This window comes from Trichoderma camerunense (assembly GCF_050948025.1).
Source record: "Trichoderma camerunense strain CBS 138272 chromosome Unknown V8C40scaffold_5, whole genome shotgun sequence".
Classification (NCBI taxonomy): Eukaryota; Fungi; Ascomycota; class Sordariomycetes; order Hypocreales; family Hypocreaceae; genus Trichoderma; species Trichoderma camerunense.
In genome coordinates this window covers 432,685-449,069 of record NW_028145365.1, presented here as the reverse complement: position 1 = coordinate 449,069, position 16,385 = coordinate 432,685, and the positions used below count along the sequence as shown (strand labels likewise).

Below are 16,385 nucleotides of genomic sequence, written 5' to 3'. Positions count from 1 at the left end.
CCAGAAGCTTGATCAGCCGCTATAATAATAGGCAGAAGACGGGTGGCTGGAGTTGCTGCTACAAGCTCTAGCAGTTGTTTGTACGACGGGCTACTAACTGCACAGGTGCATAACATCGTGTACGAATGAGTCAGTTTGCACTCATTGGATTTGTGCATTTACATGTACCCTGTACACACGCTGCAGGTGTTGCCAACTCAGCGAGTCCAGCTGGCAACAGCAACTGCACTGTAATCAACACTCGACTTTTCTAAGCTTGATTCCATTTTGTCTCGCACCCCCGCTTTGAGGCCAATCACTGGACCCTGGCTCTTCAGTCCCCCATGTCGAATCCGTGACAGCGAAGAGAAGAGGAGAAAGAGAAAAAGCACGCACGAGTGCAGAATTGAGGTCGGCAGCTTGTGATTTGATTTGCTGCCGCTGTCAGATCGCCAGTGCCATGTACGAGTACGGCCAACAGAAGCACTCGGTGCCGGCATGCCTCTTGCGGAGGGGCGAAGCAGAGCAGACAAGAGACAAGTCAACAGCCAGAAGCATGGCAGATCTCTGCCTCTGCCAGCCAGCATCGCATCGCATCACCAGTTTACCAGCATAGTCAGCGCATCGTGACCACCGCTGGCTGCTAGGGTTCCTCTAGCTCCTCGCAGCCTTGTCCACAGGGAAGCAATCCGGCCAACGGCGGGCCTCGTCCATGCATGTCCCGCCCCTCGTGATTCGACGGTGCATGCTCGAGCCCGCTTCCCAATGCTACAAAGTGCGGTGAAATCTCGCTGGCTGCCAGCTAGTCATCTAGTCCAGATGCCCGCTCGTCGGCCTGGCTGTCTGATATGCTGTTACTCGCAGATTTGCGGCTTCAACGTCTCCATCCGCAGGTGACTTTCCCACCTGTTTGCCCGCATTCCCGCAGCAAGCACCTACATAATACATACAGCATATAGCCTACGGCACAGCACGCCCGCAGGCAACACAAGGCAAAGAGCAAAAGAAAAGGCACCGGTACGGACACGACGGGGCCGCTGCAGGCAGAGGATATCAGTGTCTCGCTAGGCCAGACCCGATTGGTGAGACGAACCGCCGTCAATCGGTTTGGCCCTCTGCCGGCTCCATCCGCCTGCTGAGTTTTCGCTGCATGAGACCAGCCCATCTCTCTCCTCACCACGGTCAACAAGTCAGCGGTCGGTCCACCAGCCTCCCTTGTGTGTGTGTGTGTGTGTCGTGTCTTGCTTGTGTGACACCAGCGGCTCCATTGCTGCACGGACAACGAGACGCCAGCGGCCACATATCCAGACTGCAAGAATCGACCGCCACCTTTTAGATTACAAGTACCAAGTGCTGCTACGGGAAGACGGACTGCGACTCTGCGTCTCGGCCACGGCAGATACTGTACGGCCTGGGGATACTACACGTACGTACGAAAACCAGCTGGCATTGTTCTGCATCTGTGTCTTTTCTGGCAGCCCAGCGGAATTAATTACTCAGCCCAGACTGCTCTTTGCAATCTCGGATTTCCTCTCTTTTGCCCTCCCCAAGCCCTCTCGCCACCACAAAAGCGACGTCGCCTGCTCGACAGTCTCTCCTCTCCTCTTTGGGCACCTTCATCTTCGTTGGGCCAGTTCGCTGCTCGTTAGGCTAGCCTGCATAGGCTCCTCGATCCCGCATTCGAGCCACGACAGCTGGTCACCCACCTGCCGCCTCCTCATTCGACCCTCAGGACACGCTCGTCGTGCTGCAGCTGCCCTTTGGCCTTCCCCACGCTTCGGTCCCGGACCTTGAGATCTTGTCCCTCCCAAAGGCCCTCTTTCTGGTCCCCTCCGGAAAGCTTCATCCTGGGCCCGACGCCGCCAGAGCTGCTTTGTGCTTGTGCTGTGCTTGTGCTTGTGCTTGCAGGATACATCCCAACTCACCGGCGAGACAGCGTCAGCCTTCTGATCTAGCACAGCAGCCGCTGCTTCTGCTGGCATTTCCTCTATTCCCTTTACCGCTTGGTGTGACTCTATCGTTGCTTCTGCTTGTCTTATCCTTTCCTCAACCAGGTCAGTCTCTCTCTCACTCTCTCTCTCTCTTGCATTCTCCTTCTCTTCCATCCCCTCCCCTCCCTCTTCCTCTTCCTCTTCCGCTCCTCTTCTCTGCCCATATACCACATCTTCCATCCGATATCTGCCACAATCTCCCGATTTTCCCACTTGCATTCCCCATGAAGCCCGTCTATGGGCTTACCAAAGGGGGAGTGAGGCCTTGCTACTGCGGTTGATTGCCTGCCAACAAGCCCACCGTGCCCTTTCTCTCGCGTGCCTGAATGCTTTCTGTGTAATACTAGCCCGTATTCTGTTTCCTATCCGTCTCTCCCTGGGATACCCTCTCAATTACACCTTTCAACCTAAACAACGCCTCTCCGCCTAAACCCAAAGATACCCCATTGCTAAGATGCATACCAGAGATACCAAGGTGCGCAAGTCCTTCATCAGGATGGACCCGGACTGCGCCATATGCCATGCTCCGGCCTCGATGGCCTGTGACTGCGAGGCAAAGGGCCTCGAAGTAGCCGTTAAGCAGGCCGAGGAACGCATGATGCGATCCATATATAGTGACATACGGTTGGTTTGGCCCTCTCATCTTCTTTTTATACTGCCCTACCTTGACCGCCCTTGATGCTGAGGCTTAGCGTCCACTAATACGTGAGATAATAGTTCGTGGGTACGGGCCCATGCTCAAGATTATATTCTCGAGTATTTCCGTCAACTTGCCGAGCGACGAAAGACGGCCCACTCGGCTCATCTCGACCACATCACTGCCCACGCATTTTACCATTACAATGCGCCGCCACATCCAAACCAGATCGCCGAAGCTCAGGCAACTCTGAAGCGAGGCATCGATGAGGATTGGCAGGCCAGCGTGCAACGTTATCCCGAAGTCCTCGAATACTTCTACAGCCTCATTGAACTTACCCTTCCCGCCGATGATGAGGCTGCCGTAAAGAACCCTCCCCTGACTGCTCCTCCTCCTCGAAAGCCGAGCCGTCGAGCCGGCTCAATCAGTGCCAGCGCTGGTTCCGCTCCTCCTCCTGCTATAGCTCCTCCATCTCAATTTCACGCAGATCGCGATGCCCTCATGGAGCGTCGTACCCCTGCACCCGCCGCGGCACCCCGAGACCGAAGGACATTCAGGCCGCCACCTCCCCAGCACCACCCATCTTCATCATACTACGCACCATTTGGATAAGCCGAAGAAAAGGATACCAAAAACAAATAAGCAACTCAAAAAAAATATGAATGAACTTTCTTCTTTCACCATGACATGAACGTCAGAGGCACAAACAGTCTACATATCATTTTACTTTTACTTCTACCACCTCTGCGACAAAAGCATCACGACATGTACGATCACCATTAGGTTTCATTTGTCTGGGATGGGAATGGCATGATTGCATGGTAGTTGGAGTAGCCTTACTTTGGGACCCTGGACGTTGGAACCTTTTCCTGTTTTTTTCTTCTTCTTTTTGGCTACATTTACAAGATTTTGGATCACTGTGTTTAGACGAGTTTGGAAACACACACACACACATACATACCATTCAGCCTGGCGTATAAAGTATGCATCAAAGGAAGCGAATGATTTTGTCTGGAGCACAGCATGAGCCACGGCCGAAATGTGAGTGGCTGAGCCATGAGGGGAGCACTCGTACGCACTGGATTCTTTGTGTCTCGTCATGAAACCCGTCTATAGTGAAGGATAAATTGGTCCGTATGAACCACTACGCGCATGGGTCCTCGTGGTGGGCAGTTTCGGGATGAGATTCTCAAAATAGTTGAAGCTGGTTGAGCAAAATATCTACATGAACGAATACTTACGAGCCAAAGCTTACAAACGCGGTGAAGAATGCTGCTCAACTACTAACCTTAGCTTGTTCATGCGTTGAACAGCTGTGGATGCACCTAGTTTAGCTTCAATTGGTGCCAGCCAATTCACATGTGATCAATTGAATGCCTTTTGTGTTCCCCTAGACGCACGAAGCATGCAGCCCGTTTTGATGGCCTCGGATGCAGGCCGCTTGAGAAAAGCAAGCCACTCAAGACCATCACACTCACCGAGAATGAGCAAAAGGATTCCGGCATGTACAAAGTGCCGGATGTCACATGTCATGTTGCAGGAAGGGATGTGTGTGTTTTCCTTTGAATCTCTTGTTTTCCTTGTTACATCAAATCATGAGGTGTATATTTCGTGCTTGGGCCTAAACTCCTTTTCCCATGAGAGGAATAAAGATAGATATACCTAGGTACAAAATAAAGAGATGACAAAAAGCTAAAAAACTAGATAGAAAATTTTGACAAAAAAATCAACCCAACACGCGGGGCACACGTATAACGATATAGGGGGGAAATGAGAAGAGAAACAAGTATCCGAGCTGGAATCACCCTCTCTTCTCCTCTCCTTTTTAATTCTTTCTCGTTTCCCTTGCATGGACATGTTTAAAAAACAGAATCCTTCTTTTCTGATTCCCAAAGGAAAAACTCCTGGGATTCTACATTCTTGAAGCTGACGGCGTAAGAGGTATATAATATAGCGATGTATAAAGAGACGAGAGCGGAGCTGGGAACGAAAGATGAGGCTCGTCAGCTTGATATGATGAACGTAACTTTTAGAAAGTTAAAAAAAGAGGTTACCATCGGCTGTCGATGGTTGCCGATGGCTGCTTTGACCTGCAAGGGGGAGCAAGAGACTCGGGAAGAGCCGTTTATGACTCCTCCTGCTTCTCCTTGTCCTCGAGGGAGGCGTCCTTGAGATCGGCAGCGACCTCCTCGACCTTGTCACCGTTGGCCTCGGCCTTTTCGATCTCCTCGAGCTTCTTCTTGGCCTTCTCAATGTTCTGTTCAGGGGGGGATTAGTCTCTACCTTTCTGAAAAGATACTGTTTCTAAGGGGTTAAAGCACTTACACGCTGGGTCTGGGCAGCCTGGTCCTCCTTCCAGTGCTCAAGCTTGGCCTTGACCTTCTCAATCAACTCAGGCACGTCCTCCTTGCGCATGGGGGGGTCGAGAGAAAGGAACGTGCAGTCCTCGACAACGGAAGGAGGGCAGTTGAAGCCCTTCTGGGCGGAACCGGCGTTGTTACCCTTCTTGCCCTTCTTGCCCTTGGACTGGGCGGGGAGGTACTCGTCATCGCGGTCCTCCTTGCGGACAAGCTTGGTACCCTTAAGACCAGCCTCGTCAACGGTGCGCTGAGCCTGAGCAGTCAAGCCAGAGTTGGCCATCAGAGGGGTCTTCTCAGCCTTGAAAGTAGGGTCGAGGAAGACCAGCAGGCTGTTAGCACGGCGGATCTCGTCGAGGTAGGCGGGCTCGCTGGCCTCGTCGAGGACACGCTTGGCATCGGCCATCTTGCGCTCCTGGACGTACTTCTCACGCTCCAGGCGCTGCTTCTCGCGGTACTTCTCGCGGGCCTCACGCTCGTAGGCCTGGTAGGCCTTCTTTGCGCCATAGTAGTCGTCCTTGAGCTTGCGGATGGCGGCAAACTTTTCCTGCTGCTCGGCCTGCAGCTTGGTGCGCTCGTCACGGAGGCTGGACAGGCTCTTGTAGGCCTCATCCTGCTCGGCCTTGATGGTGTCGATCTCAGCCTGGATCTTGTTGTACTGCTCGGACAGGGCCTTCTGCTCGGGGTCCTCCATAGAGTCCTTGATCTCCTTGATCTTGGCGCGGAGATCGTCAATCTGCTTCTGGGCCTCGTCGAACTGGCCAAAGTTCTTGCGGAGCTTGCGAAGGTTGGAGATGTCGGTCAGGGCCTTCTTCTCGTCGACAAGCTTCATGGTTCCCGAGTTGACCTGCTTGTCGAGAGTCTCAATCTGGCGGTCGATATCCTCAGCGCTCTTGAAGGGGACCTTGGCCTTGGCAGTCTTCTGCTCGTTGATACGGCTGCGGAGCTGCTCGTCGAGGCGCTTGATCTGGTCCAGCTTTCCGGTACGAGCATTCTTGCCACCGGCCTGCTTCTGACGGATCTCGTTGGCCTGAGCAATGAGCTCCTGGCGACGCTTCTGGGTAGGGCTGGGCTGGTCCTTGTTCTTGTTGGGCAGGGCAACGTCAATCTTGGCCTTGATGGCGTTCTAATGGGTGATATATTAGCATAAGTCTGGCATCAATCGACAATCGGCCTCTCGTCATCATCCTTTTCTCCTCTCTTTCTTTTCCTCTTTTTTCTCCTTTATATCTTCTTCATTGTGCGAGTTGCCAGTTTTTGTTGGGGAGAGCATATGGAGATCGTGTCACTGCACACTCGAGTAAAGCCTCTTATAAATCGAACAAGGGAGGTATAAAACACCAAGGGAAAAGCAGCCACGCCACGAGAAAACATACAAACTTGTCCATGGAAGCCTTGTGCTCCTTCTCGGCCTTGGCGAGCTCCTGCTTAAAGACATTCTCGTCGGGTTTAGTCGGGCGAGTAGAAGGCGCAGAATCAGCCGCGGGGGCAGCAGCAGCAGCGGGAGCGGCCATTGTGCTAATCAGAGCCGTTGGGCAGAAGATATTCTCTGAAAAGAATGAAGAGGCCAGACGAAGCCGTCACGACTTCCCTGTGGAGAATGGAATGGGAACCGGGGGAAGGGGGAGGGAAAAGGGCGAAAGTTGACGATGGTTGGTGCGACGTAGCAAGAGGAGGAAAAAAAAAGCCGAAGTCCACTGGACACTCTCCAATAATTTGGTGGTGAAAAAAAATTGCCCTGGACGCACCACGTTTTTCTTCAATGGTCTGGGGCCCACACCCAAAAAAAAATCAATATAAAATTCAAGGCTGTCGAATTCAACAGATACTTCAAATACACTGAGCGACGACACAATTGGATTTTTACAGGTATATTCTAGCGATTGGGATGCTACAACGTTCACTAAAGGCCACTGCTGTAGAGGACACTGTGGTGCCAAGTCAGGGCGAGTTTTAGTGAGAAACTTTAAGCGCGAATGTTGGAGCTGTTAAAAGCAGCAGTATCTTGTTTTGTGAAGTGCTAAAGTGCTTCTGGTTTGCTGCGGAGGGTTTCCGAAGTGGGATTGAGTGGGGTGGAGAGCTGGGGGAGCCAATGAGAGCCCTGAAGTTGCTGTAGAAGCCAGCACATATGGACGAGTACATGTATGTAGCTATTCTGCCCGTATGCAGCCTCAATTGAGCGATTCCGCTGCCATGTTGCATTTTGTGTCTTGATTCTGCTTAGGATTTCCAGGCTAAGCCATTCACGAGGCTCAATTTGGCCCCCAATTCGCATTGAGAGCTTTGTACGTAGGTATCTCCCTCCTCTTAGGAATTTCAGTGAACAGGCACAGGCACATTGCCACGTTACTGCTTACTAACTTATCAGCCAAGTCACATGACACTTCCTTATCAGCTCCGAGCGGCCCCAGCAAATCGCCCAGCGAGCCAGCCAATGCAAGGCTGCGCAAACAATTTTTGAACGACCGCCCATCTCTCCTGCGCAGCGGACCTTTGGAGCAAAGAAAAAAAAAAACCAACCATCGCGACAACGCGCAGCTCGCCTTTCCTCCGACCTCTGGCCCTTGTCGATCTCTCTCCTCGTACACCTCTTTCGAAGCGATAAATCAAAAGCTCGCCAAGATGATTGACGATTTGCCTAATGATGCCAAGTCCAAGGAGGTGGTGAGACTCTGGCGCGCGTGGAGGACTGTTCACGAGATGGTTGCGGACCGAGTATGGCTCTCTCATCATACTATGCCTCGTTATTTAGCGTATCATATCCTCGAAAACGCTTGACTGACCGTGTTGCCTTGTTCCAGGAGTACGAGCTCGCCGAAGACGAAGTCACCATCTCTCTCGACCGGTTCCGCGACGAATACTGCCATCCCGACGGCACCGTAAAGTACGACCAACCTTTCCGTCCCCCCTCCCTTTCCCAATTCTATAAATATCATTTGTCCACGTAACAGAGTCACAAAAAGGCTAACAAATGCACAACAACAACAGCCGCGCCAAACTCCAGTTCTCCGCCCGTCCCAGCGACTCCATGCTCCGCAAAAACACCCCTCCCGCCACAGCCTCCAACCCGGACCCCGTGCCCGACTGCGGCCCCATCTGGGTCGAGTTCCTGACGGACAAGCAGTTCGGCGTCGGCCAGATCCGCCAGTTTGCAAAGTACACAATCTCCAACAACTACAAGACGGGCATCATGGTCACCCACGTGCCGCTCTCGCCCGCCGCCCGCAAGTCCCTCGCCAGCGTCGAGAACCTCGCCAAGATTGAGTGCTTCCTCGAGGACGACCTGCTCGTCAACATCACCCACCACGAGCTGGTGCCCCGCCACGTGCTGCTCTCCCGCGAGGAGAAGATTGCGTTGCTCAAGCGCTACCGCCTCAAGGAGACGCAGCTGCCGCGTATCCTGCAGAAGGACCCCGTTGCACGGTATCTGGGGCTCAAGAGGGGGCAGGTTGTCAAGATTATCCGAGTCAGCGAGACGGCGGGTCGATATGCCAGTTACCGGTTGTGCGTCTAATGGAACTTTTGCTCCTTGAGTCTCCCAGCTTTTTTGAGTAGAGAGACATTGGGAGATGGGGATTGAAGAGAGTGACGATTTGGGGGAGAGCATGTGCTCGCGAGGAAGTAACTGGAAGAAAAAAAGCAAAATTTTCAAGTTGGATTATTTCAGCTGGAGGGGAGCAGCGACGATGCTGTTTGATATATTGTTTTGCATTTGCAGTGTCAAAGCTGGCGTTTTGGGGGGCTTAATTAACTAGAATTACGAAACAAACCAATTCAATAAATTACCAAGTATATTTCACAAGGTCAAAAGAAGCCACCTTAATACTACGAATACTATGAGATATCGGGGTCCGTAGGCGTGTTTCAGTACACATGGATATCACGGCACATACACGCCCATCAAGACTCATGCAGACACACAAAATGTACGTTTAAATCGTTTCAATTCTCAATGTATTCATCTACCACGTCTTCTTCATCCACATCATCAACCATGCCCTACACGTACAGGACATCCCCTCTTCAAAAACGGTGCTAGTCACCGGGGTATATGCTTGCCAAAGTACCTGGCAAATAAAACAAATCGCATTTGCCTCCCGCTTCGTTCATCTCTCTCATCGCTTGTCGCCCCCCTCATCTTCATTCCAAAAAGCTGGATATGCCAAAGCCATCAAAACACCATCATTTCCGCCGAGGTATCGTTCTTGATGCCGGGAAAAGAGAAAAAAAGAAGAAACAGAAAAGAAAACAGAAAAGAAGTGTACTATATGTATATATATGTGTATATGTATACAGCGAAGAGTACTTTCGTGAACGCCATGCCTGACGGGTCATATCTAAAGATATAAAGGTGAAGATGTTTGAAAAAAAAGGGCCCAGATAAAAAAAAAAAAAAAAAAAGTATTTCCCAGAAGGAATTAAGAGATTCGTGATATCAAGTCGTAGATTAGTTCGTCAATTAGATAAACGGCAGGTGGGTGCGGCTGCCGTAGAGTGCGTCTTCGTCTCATGATCGTAAAAGGCCACCGGGGTCCATGAGAACGAGATCTGACGCTGCGCTTCCAGAAGCATGATGCTCCTGATGAGACTGTGGGATTGGTTGCAATTCAGTGCCAGTTCTATGTTTGGAACGGACTGACGACTTTGAGTTCAGGGGGCCTAAAAGTCCACCCAAGTCTTGCAACAGAGCTGTTGAGCCACGTCGAACGCCGTTTGTGCTGGCTTTTCGGGACGCCTGCGGGACGGCAGCTTGAGAGGTGCTTGCTTCCTGAGAAGACGAGGTAAAGCTGCTCCCTCTTCGGAAACTTCCGCTGCTGGTGGCGGGTCCCTCTTCAAGAAGACCGCCGACATCAAACAAGGAGAGTTTTCGAGATTCGTGCTGGGATCCGTGCTGGGATTCGGTCTTGTAGATCAACAGGTCCTGGCTCGCTTGAGCACTCTCCTGGGCACTTTCTTGCGCACTCTCTTCATGCTGCTGCTGCTGCCATTGCCGTTGGCGGTCCTGTCCGATAGAGCTCATCGGTTGGATGGGTGCGTAAAGATCAGACGACGGGCTGTCTGGCTGCTCTCGGAGCTCGGGTTCAACGGCCAGCCCAACATCCCTGACCAAGTCTTCATCGCTACCCCATTGTCTGTGAATGGTTGGCCTTCGGATGGTGTTGGTGCGTTCGAAAGACTCGGCGGCAGTCGACGTTCGTCTAGGCTTCTGCTTCTTAACACCTCGGTCTCGGACGAATGAGCCCAGAACAAGAGCGTTTGCGGATGCAGTGGCGAAAATCAACTCGACTGACGCCAAGAGCGATCGGTACTGCTGTCGGCCGTCGACGTCGATAATCCGCGGGACCCGGTAGAGGGTGACTGCCACGACGGACAAGCTGAGAGAGAAGAGGATGAGGAGCTGGAGCTTTCTGCGAAGCGGCATGTGGCTCTGGATGATGATGGGAATGGGGAAGATGACGAGCATCAGGTCGGTTAGGATGTTGCAGGTGGCCATGGTGATGAGCTGGACATAGCCTTGGCGACACTGACCACCGGGGTCAGGCAAGACCTGCCAGTAATGCTTAAAGGGGTTGCATTCGGCAAGATCGCTAATGATGACGGCGATGAAGGTGAGACCAAGGGCCCATCGGATGGCGATTAGCGTGTACTTTTGTGACTGTTGCCATGACAGGTCGGTAATTCGCCTGAGGAATTCGAGAACAGTGCCCTTGAGGATCCATAGTCTGTAGTTCGGGATAAGTCAGTCAAATGTGTCTCTTGTCATCCATTCATCTATCCATCCAGCCATCCATTCCATCCCATCCCATTCACTCAACCACTACGCGCTGAGTAACATTATAAGCATGCGGACTACTTACGTCGCGGCATAAAGTATGCGGCTGAGGAGAACGAGGCCGCTGGCCACGGATCTCTTGTGAATCTCGTCGGGGGTAAGGGTGACGCCGGTGAAGTCGGCGTTGTTGGTGCCGTGGGTGAGGATGAAGTGGACGCAGCCCATGCGCAGGAACAAGGGGACCAGGGCGACGGCGGCGAACTTGTCTTCGGAGAAGAGCTTTTCGGTTCGGATAAATCGGCCGGCGATGCGAAACAGGATCATAAGGGCGCAGAAGATTGTGGCCCACCAGCAGACAAGCAGCGTGGGCTTGTCCTCAGAAAACGCTCGCAGCGCCGGGGGATCTGAGTAGATGGACATGGCGAGCTTTTTGCTGCTGTGGCCCGCGCCCGTCGACCTCCGCAGAGGGCTCGACGAGCGAGGTAGGGCGGGTTTCGGGGGCGGGTTATTAGGAGAGTCGCGATGCTATTGTTCTTGGTGTTGTTGTTGTTGTAGTTGTTGAAGAAACGCAGACGCTAGGGAGTCTCTGTCCAGCGGGCATTCGGCCTCTGCTGCTGGCGGAAGCGCTGTGCTGGCGGGAGCGTCGATTCGGATAGCGGGATTCGGAGGGGTTGCTGCATGAACGCTGCAAGTATAGTGGCCGCAGCAGGCGGTTACATCGGGGGGGAAGGACCTCGTCGGGATAGCAGCAAGAAAAATATAGAGAGAAGGAAGAAGAAGAAGAAGAAGACCAATGGGAGGGTTGGCAGAGATGAGATTCTCGGGAGGGATCAAATGTATGTATGTATGTAATGGGAAGAAAGGTGTGTTAGGATGTGGAAAGTAGTAGATATGGATGGAGGGAATGGCGGCTGAGAAGGAAGAGTGCGTGCATGTACTAGGCCTAGTAGCAATGTAATGTAAAGCACGGAGCAGAAGTACATGTGTGCACAAAAGCGAGGAGTCGGAAGGCAAAAAATCCGCTGCAAGGCCAAGACACAGGGTTTCCGTCGTTGATAAGACTGGAGCAGCAGCAGCGCGGGAGATGGGACCTGAAAGGCAGCGCAGCCCCGGATGCGGTGGCGTGCGAGGCAATACCTAGCACCTGCTAGTGGGATGGAGGGAATTAGCAGTACCAGCACCTGCACCTGCACCTTGGCCGACTTAATTAGAGAGTACCTGGCGATACATTCCATGTCTTGGGGCGATGGGGGGATGCACACGAGCGCGCATGTGCTAACCCGTTGCAGTCGCACCAATTCCGTGGCTGGGCCAAGATTTGCTACCGCGCATCAGGTCGACTTCGCCAATTAGCCGCGACTGGCCTTTCAGCACTAGAGCAGCTGCAGGTTCCATGCAAGTACTGCGCCGTATCTTCTTGGGGCGAGGCGAGTGGACGGAGTAGGGGCTAGACTCTTCAATGGTTGATTGATTCACCAACTGCGCGTTTGATAGATAGCGGTAGCGGTGTCTATCCTCCTGTCCTCCACGTCTGGCCCCCGAATTATCTGACGAGAGACGGGTGGTGCTAGGCTATGGAGTCAATAGAATAAGAAGACGCTTACCTTAGTATTTACAATGCCTGCCAAGCCTTTGCACAAAACACAAAACACAACATGGAAAACACAGACGGTACATTCCGCAGGTACCTTACAAGTACACTGCCAAGTACACTACAGTACGTGGGTACCTGCTCACTGCAGTGCTCGTCGCACACAAAGTCGCCAGGCCCCATAACGCGGACCCGAGTCCTTGTTCCCTGGTGCTTTGGTGCTATTCATGGAGCCCGCCTGTCTCTCTGGGCCTGTCGCTAGCAGCGTCATTAGCTCGTGCCTCATTGGAATTACTCGATCCAGTAAACTGGGCAGGGGGTTGTGGAGCGCAGTGGCGCAGCGCCATTGGTGCAGGACACGATGCACGATTTGCAGCCCCATCCAATCCAACCCTCCTGATCCCAAATGCTGCAAGCCTTCGGTCCAGACGCCAGACAAGAGAGGGGGGGCCTGTGCGACCAAAGGCAACCTATCCGTTCACTATTTGCACCAGCTGGTTATCTATCGACCGACAATCGATGATTTAATATTGGCCACCGCCTGTTAGATGCCCTGCAAAGTCAGCCACCGGCTCGTCTCATTGGAGCCTTCGTATCAAGTAAGCCAGGCAGACTGGCTTAGTGAATGCCAGCTTACATGTTCTCGTGCCCCGTGCTCAAGACGAGGCTCAGTAGTCCGACTCCCCAGAATGCCTCGCTGCAAAAGGATGAGAGGCCGCATGCCAGTGTCAGGGCTGGCTGTTGTGTAACGGTCTGGCGCCATATGGAACATGTTCGGAGCTCGGTAAAGCAAAAGGCAAAATTTTCTTTCAAGGGGTGGAGGGGGAGAGACGTTTATTGTGGGAGAAACAGCCACAAAGCCACACAACAGCCATGGACGGCGACCACCCGAGGGGAAAAAATGGAGGCTATCAAGCATGTACTTTGTACTGTACTCCGTACTGCACCAATGATGGCCCCACGAAACAGAGCGCGAAAGGGCGAGATAGGTATTACGGGGCTGCCAAATTGCGTGTCGCTGCTGCGATAATGTTGCCAGGAGTTAGGCGCATGGCTCCGCCCGCCGATATCCAAATTAACCTACCGATGCTGGTCTCTTGAAGGATGCGATGCCGTCCCTCATATCTGTCTCTGGAGCCGGTACCAAAATGTACAAGTGCGGTAGGGTATCTCGCGTCGTTATCTCAGCCCGCCACTCGTCGGAACAGGTAGGTACTTTGTTCCGAGCGGTAAGGATGCTGCATCAAATCGCTGTTCTGTGCATCCTTTTCAGCAGGTCGCTGTATGTACATCTTACTGTACGCGACATGTGGTTCAGCAAGGCAATTCGTGTCTGATGTGGTGGCTTTTCGCCTGTGCCATGCGAGCCTCACGTGTGTCAGTCTCTGGCCCTCCGCATGCCCTCTGAGACATTGATCTAAAGCTAGCGAGGCTTCCAAAGTATGGAGTACGAAGATCCTGACCTGCAGGAACCTAGTGCGCTAGCTGCAGCCCGCAGGACGCGCAAGTACCTGCGTCGGTCAACCAATGTTGCAGTACATGGGCCCCGGCTTTTGAGAGTTCAGGCGGCGGCGGGTGGCCACGAGGCGAGAGTTGGGAGGTGGCCTGAGCGGTGCTGTCTCTTGTTCCAGGCTCTTACGACAAGAAAGCCCTGGCGCCGCCGCCGGAACGCTCGAACTGGCTTTGCAAAAGCGCGGTACCTCGGCCTGGCGTTTGTCCAGGCGCAGCCCCAAGTACCATGCAAGAGTAACCACACCCGCAGTAAAATTTCCCATGCTCTGAGTGACACAGTGCATCACATGCATTCCCATGGCGATGATTCCCCTCGGCGCTACTACCTATTCATCTTCAAAGCCAAGATGTGTATGCAGCTTCGCAGGACACAACTGCGTACGGAGCACAATGTGTGCATGCCTGTACATGCAAACACTCAGCTCTTAGACGAGACCCTCGTACCTCTTGGTACCTACAGGGACAAAGAGGGCATGATACTGCCCACCCACCAGCGTCATCTCGACTGCTGAGGATTGGCTGGCAAGGTAACCCAGCACGCCTTCTGGGGCTGAAGACCCAGTCCAACCAAGCACAAACTTGCGACAGCATCCAAGGCCGTTCCGCAACGCTGGGAGCAGCCGAGGCCATGGAGCCCCTCTCTCCCAGCGCGCACGGAGCAGCATGAGGTATCGGCCTCCAAGTGGGCTCCTAGTAAAGCTCTCCCCGCCGTCCGTCAATGAACCCAAGAGCCGGTGCTGGCAGATGGCACAAGAGAACAAAGCTTTTGGATACGATGTGATTGAGATCGCGATTTTGATCGTGCGCGGGCCCCTCGTGTCGGCTTTTACTCCCCTCCAACCGAAAAGTCGACTGAAACGGGCAGCCCTAAAGAGGAGGGTCAAGAGAGCGAATTGCATTAGTGCCAGAACTCAAAAGTCGAGCCAGCTTCCATATCGGATAAGTTTTAGGGGACCAGCTCATTCGAGCCTTGCAGATTGCTGGACTTTGCTGCTCTCCCCTTGTCCCTTTTCTAACCCTCTGCTTTGTACGGAGTACAGCACGACGGAAAATTGAGTCTTGACTGGAGGGGATGCGGTGAGCGCAAAAGCTAGCCGGCTCGATGCATGCGGGCGCCGGGTAGCTAGCGGTTTACCCTAATTGCCCACGAACTAGAGATCCGTGCTGGGGATGAATTTCAGCCAGAACCCCTGATTGGCGTTCTCTACGAGGTACGAGTACGCGTTTTCTGAGATTGTCGTCGTTGTGGTCGTTGTTTGCAGGCTTACGGTTTGTTGATCTCTTACTTGGGCCGTCAAAGCAGCTCTGTGGATAGTGGAGGCCCATGGCAAAAGACAATGGGTCTGGACTTCAGCCACCGGCGGAGCATGGGCACCAAGTACGTCACGACTTTGGTTCCAAGTCAATTGATTAGCGGGGCCCCTGTCACTGTGTGCCAAAAAGCTGGGCCATCATCACCGAATGCCTTCTAGGCGTTGATATGCACAGTCGAGAGCCTTATCACAATGCCCAGGCAGCAGCATTCTCTGCCGTGCACATTAGTTCTTGGCATAATCCATCAAGATGGAAGCGCTCTAGTGGTGGTAGATGCCACCAAATCGCATGTACGGAGAGGTACCTGTACTGGTATTGGTACTTCAAAGTTCGCATACGAGGGTACGCCTGTCAGTGGAATTTTGGGTACATTGCGCTCCCGCCCTTTGGCACGCGCAAATGTTAGCGCCTCCCGTGCTGTCACTGCGCAATCTCTATCTTCATCACGTGGTCGTGGCTTGTCACCAAGCGCCTGTGCGACGGACGTAGCTCCGTACCTTCGTGCGAAGATGTCCTTTGTCGCTCGCCTCTGCCTTGTGCGCCATCCGCCACAATGATAGCGAAGGACGAAAGGAAGAATGAAGTAAAAAAAGATTGAAAAAGAAAAACAAAGAATACTAGACCATCCTTGTGCACTTTAGATTCGCCTATCGTACCTATCACCACTCGATCCACCGTTGCGACAAGCACTGATTGATTGGCTGTGGACTGTATCATCCATCTGTCTCATTTCTTATACGGAGAAGCGGGTACCGGCATGAGGCACTGCATGAGGTACGGAGCAGGAGCGGTCCGACGTGTGGAAACCAAAGTATTACAGACAACTGGAGCCGTTGCTTTTTATGGAGTCCTCCTTACGAGCAGGTACTCCATCAACTCCGTATCAAGACTGAAATGACGAGCGTCGATGGAGCAATCGCCGATATCCAGGGGTGGAAAAGGGCCCCTCAGGGAGCTGTCAAATTGTTTTATTTGCTTTGCTCTCGGAATACGGCTCCGCATGAACACGCGCCATGCATGATTGACTGCCCCCTTTCGCCCAACCTTGTTGCCAAAAAGGGACCTGTCAAGTACAGTTACAGTAATCTAGCATCTTCAGCTGGCTGCGTCGTGACAAGAAAATGCGAGCTGACGGGCTTGACAGTGGCCATTTCCAACAGCTTTTACTGTCTAGCTGGGCTGAAGCTTTCAAAGTCAGCTTGCACGTGACCTTGCCTTCTGTCAGCTCTCC

At 52.9% G+C, this 16,385-nt stretch overlaps 7 protein-coding genes across 7 annotated transcripts; 3 read left to right on the top strand and 4 right to left on the bottom strand.

Annotated features, from left to right (window-relative positions):
• Positions 1-44: 44 nt before the first annotated feature.
• V8C40DRAFT_238546 (uncharacterized protein) lies at positions 45-727 on the bottom strand. Its single transcript, XM_083214465.1, has one exon. The coding sequence runs from the start codon at positions 564-566 to the stop codon at positions 198-200; it is 369 nt and encodes a 122-aa protein (XP_083075393.1). The 5' UTR covers positions 567-727; the 3' UTR covers positions 45-197.
• A 1,697-nt stretch (positions 728-2,424) lies between these two features.
• On the top strand, positions 2,425-3,345 carry V8C40DRAFT_285892 (uncharacterized protein; the record flags this gene model as incomplete). The annotated part of the gene is made up of 2 exons (XM_083222468.1): positions 2,425-2,594; positions 2,688-3,345. 2 exons carry the CDS (start codon positions 2,425-2,427, stop codon positions 3,217-3,219), a joined length of 702 nt encoding a protein of 233 aa, XP_083075392.1. The 3' UTR covers positions 3,220-3,345.
• Positions 3,346-4,185: 840 nt separating this feature from the next.
• On the bottom strand, positions 4,186-6,649 carry V8C40DRAFT_238540 (uncharacterized protein). The gene is made up of 3 exons (XM_083214464.1): positions 6,341-6,649; positions 4,933-6,090; positions 4,186-4,864 (listed from the first exon to the last, which is right to left on the bottom strand). Exons 1-3 carry the CDS (start codon positions 6,476-6,478, stop codon positions 4,733-4,735), a joined length of 1,428 nt encoding a protein of 475 aa, XP_083075391.1. The 5' UTR covers positions 6,479-6,649; the 3' UTR covers positions 4,186-4,732.
• Positions 6,650-7,242: 593 nt separating this feature from the next.
• V8C40DRAFT_238538 (DNA-directed RNA polymerase core subunit RPB5) lies at positions 7,243-8,539 on the top strand. Its single transcript, XM_083214463.1, has 3 exons — positions 7,243-7,679; positions 7,766-7,848; positions 7,953-8,539. The coding sequence occupies exons 1-3, from the start codon at positions 7,587-7,589 to the stop codon at positions 8,476-8,478; spliced, it is 702 nt and encodes a 233-aa protein (XP_083075390.1). The 5' UTR covers positions 7,243-7,586; the 3' UTR covers positions 8,479-8,539.
• A 362-nt stretch (positions 8,540-8,901) lies between these two features.
• V8C40DRAFT_238533 (uncharacterized protein) lies at positions 8,902-10,845 on the bottom strand. Its single transcript, XM_083214462.1, has one exon. It carries the CDS (start codon positions 10,456-10,458, stop codon positions 9,472-9,474), a length of 987 nt encoding a protein of 328 aa, XP_083075389.1. The 5' UTR covers positions 10,459-10,845; the 3' UTR covers positions 8,902-9,471.
• Positions 10,846-12,290: 1,445 nt separating this feature from the next.
• On the top strand, positions 12,291-13,405 carry V8C40DRAFT_238529 (uncharacterized protein). The gene is made up of 2 exons (XM_083214461.1): positions 12,291-12,869; positions 12,966-13,405. Exons 1-2 carry the CDS (start codon positions 12,556-12,558, stop codon positions 13,075-13,077), a joined length of 426 nt encoding a protein of 141 aa, XP_083075388.1. The 5' UTR covers positions 12,291-12,555; the 3' UTR covers positions 13,078-13,405.
• An 852-nt stretch (positions 13,406-14,257) lies between these two features.
• On the bottom strand, positions 14,258-15,201 carry V8C40DRAFT_238528 (uncharacterized protein). The gene has a single exon (XM_083214460.1). It carries the CDS (start codon positions 14,737-14,739, stop codon positions 14,266-14,268), a length of 474 nt encoding a protein of 157 aa, XP_083075387.1. The 5' UTR covers positions 14,740-15,201; the 3' UTR covers positions 14,258-14,265.
• Positions 15,202-16,385: the final 1,184 nt, after the last annotated feature.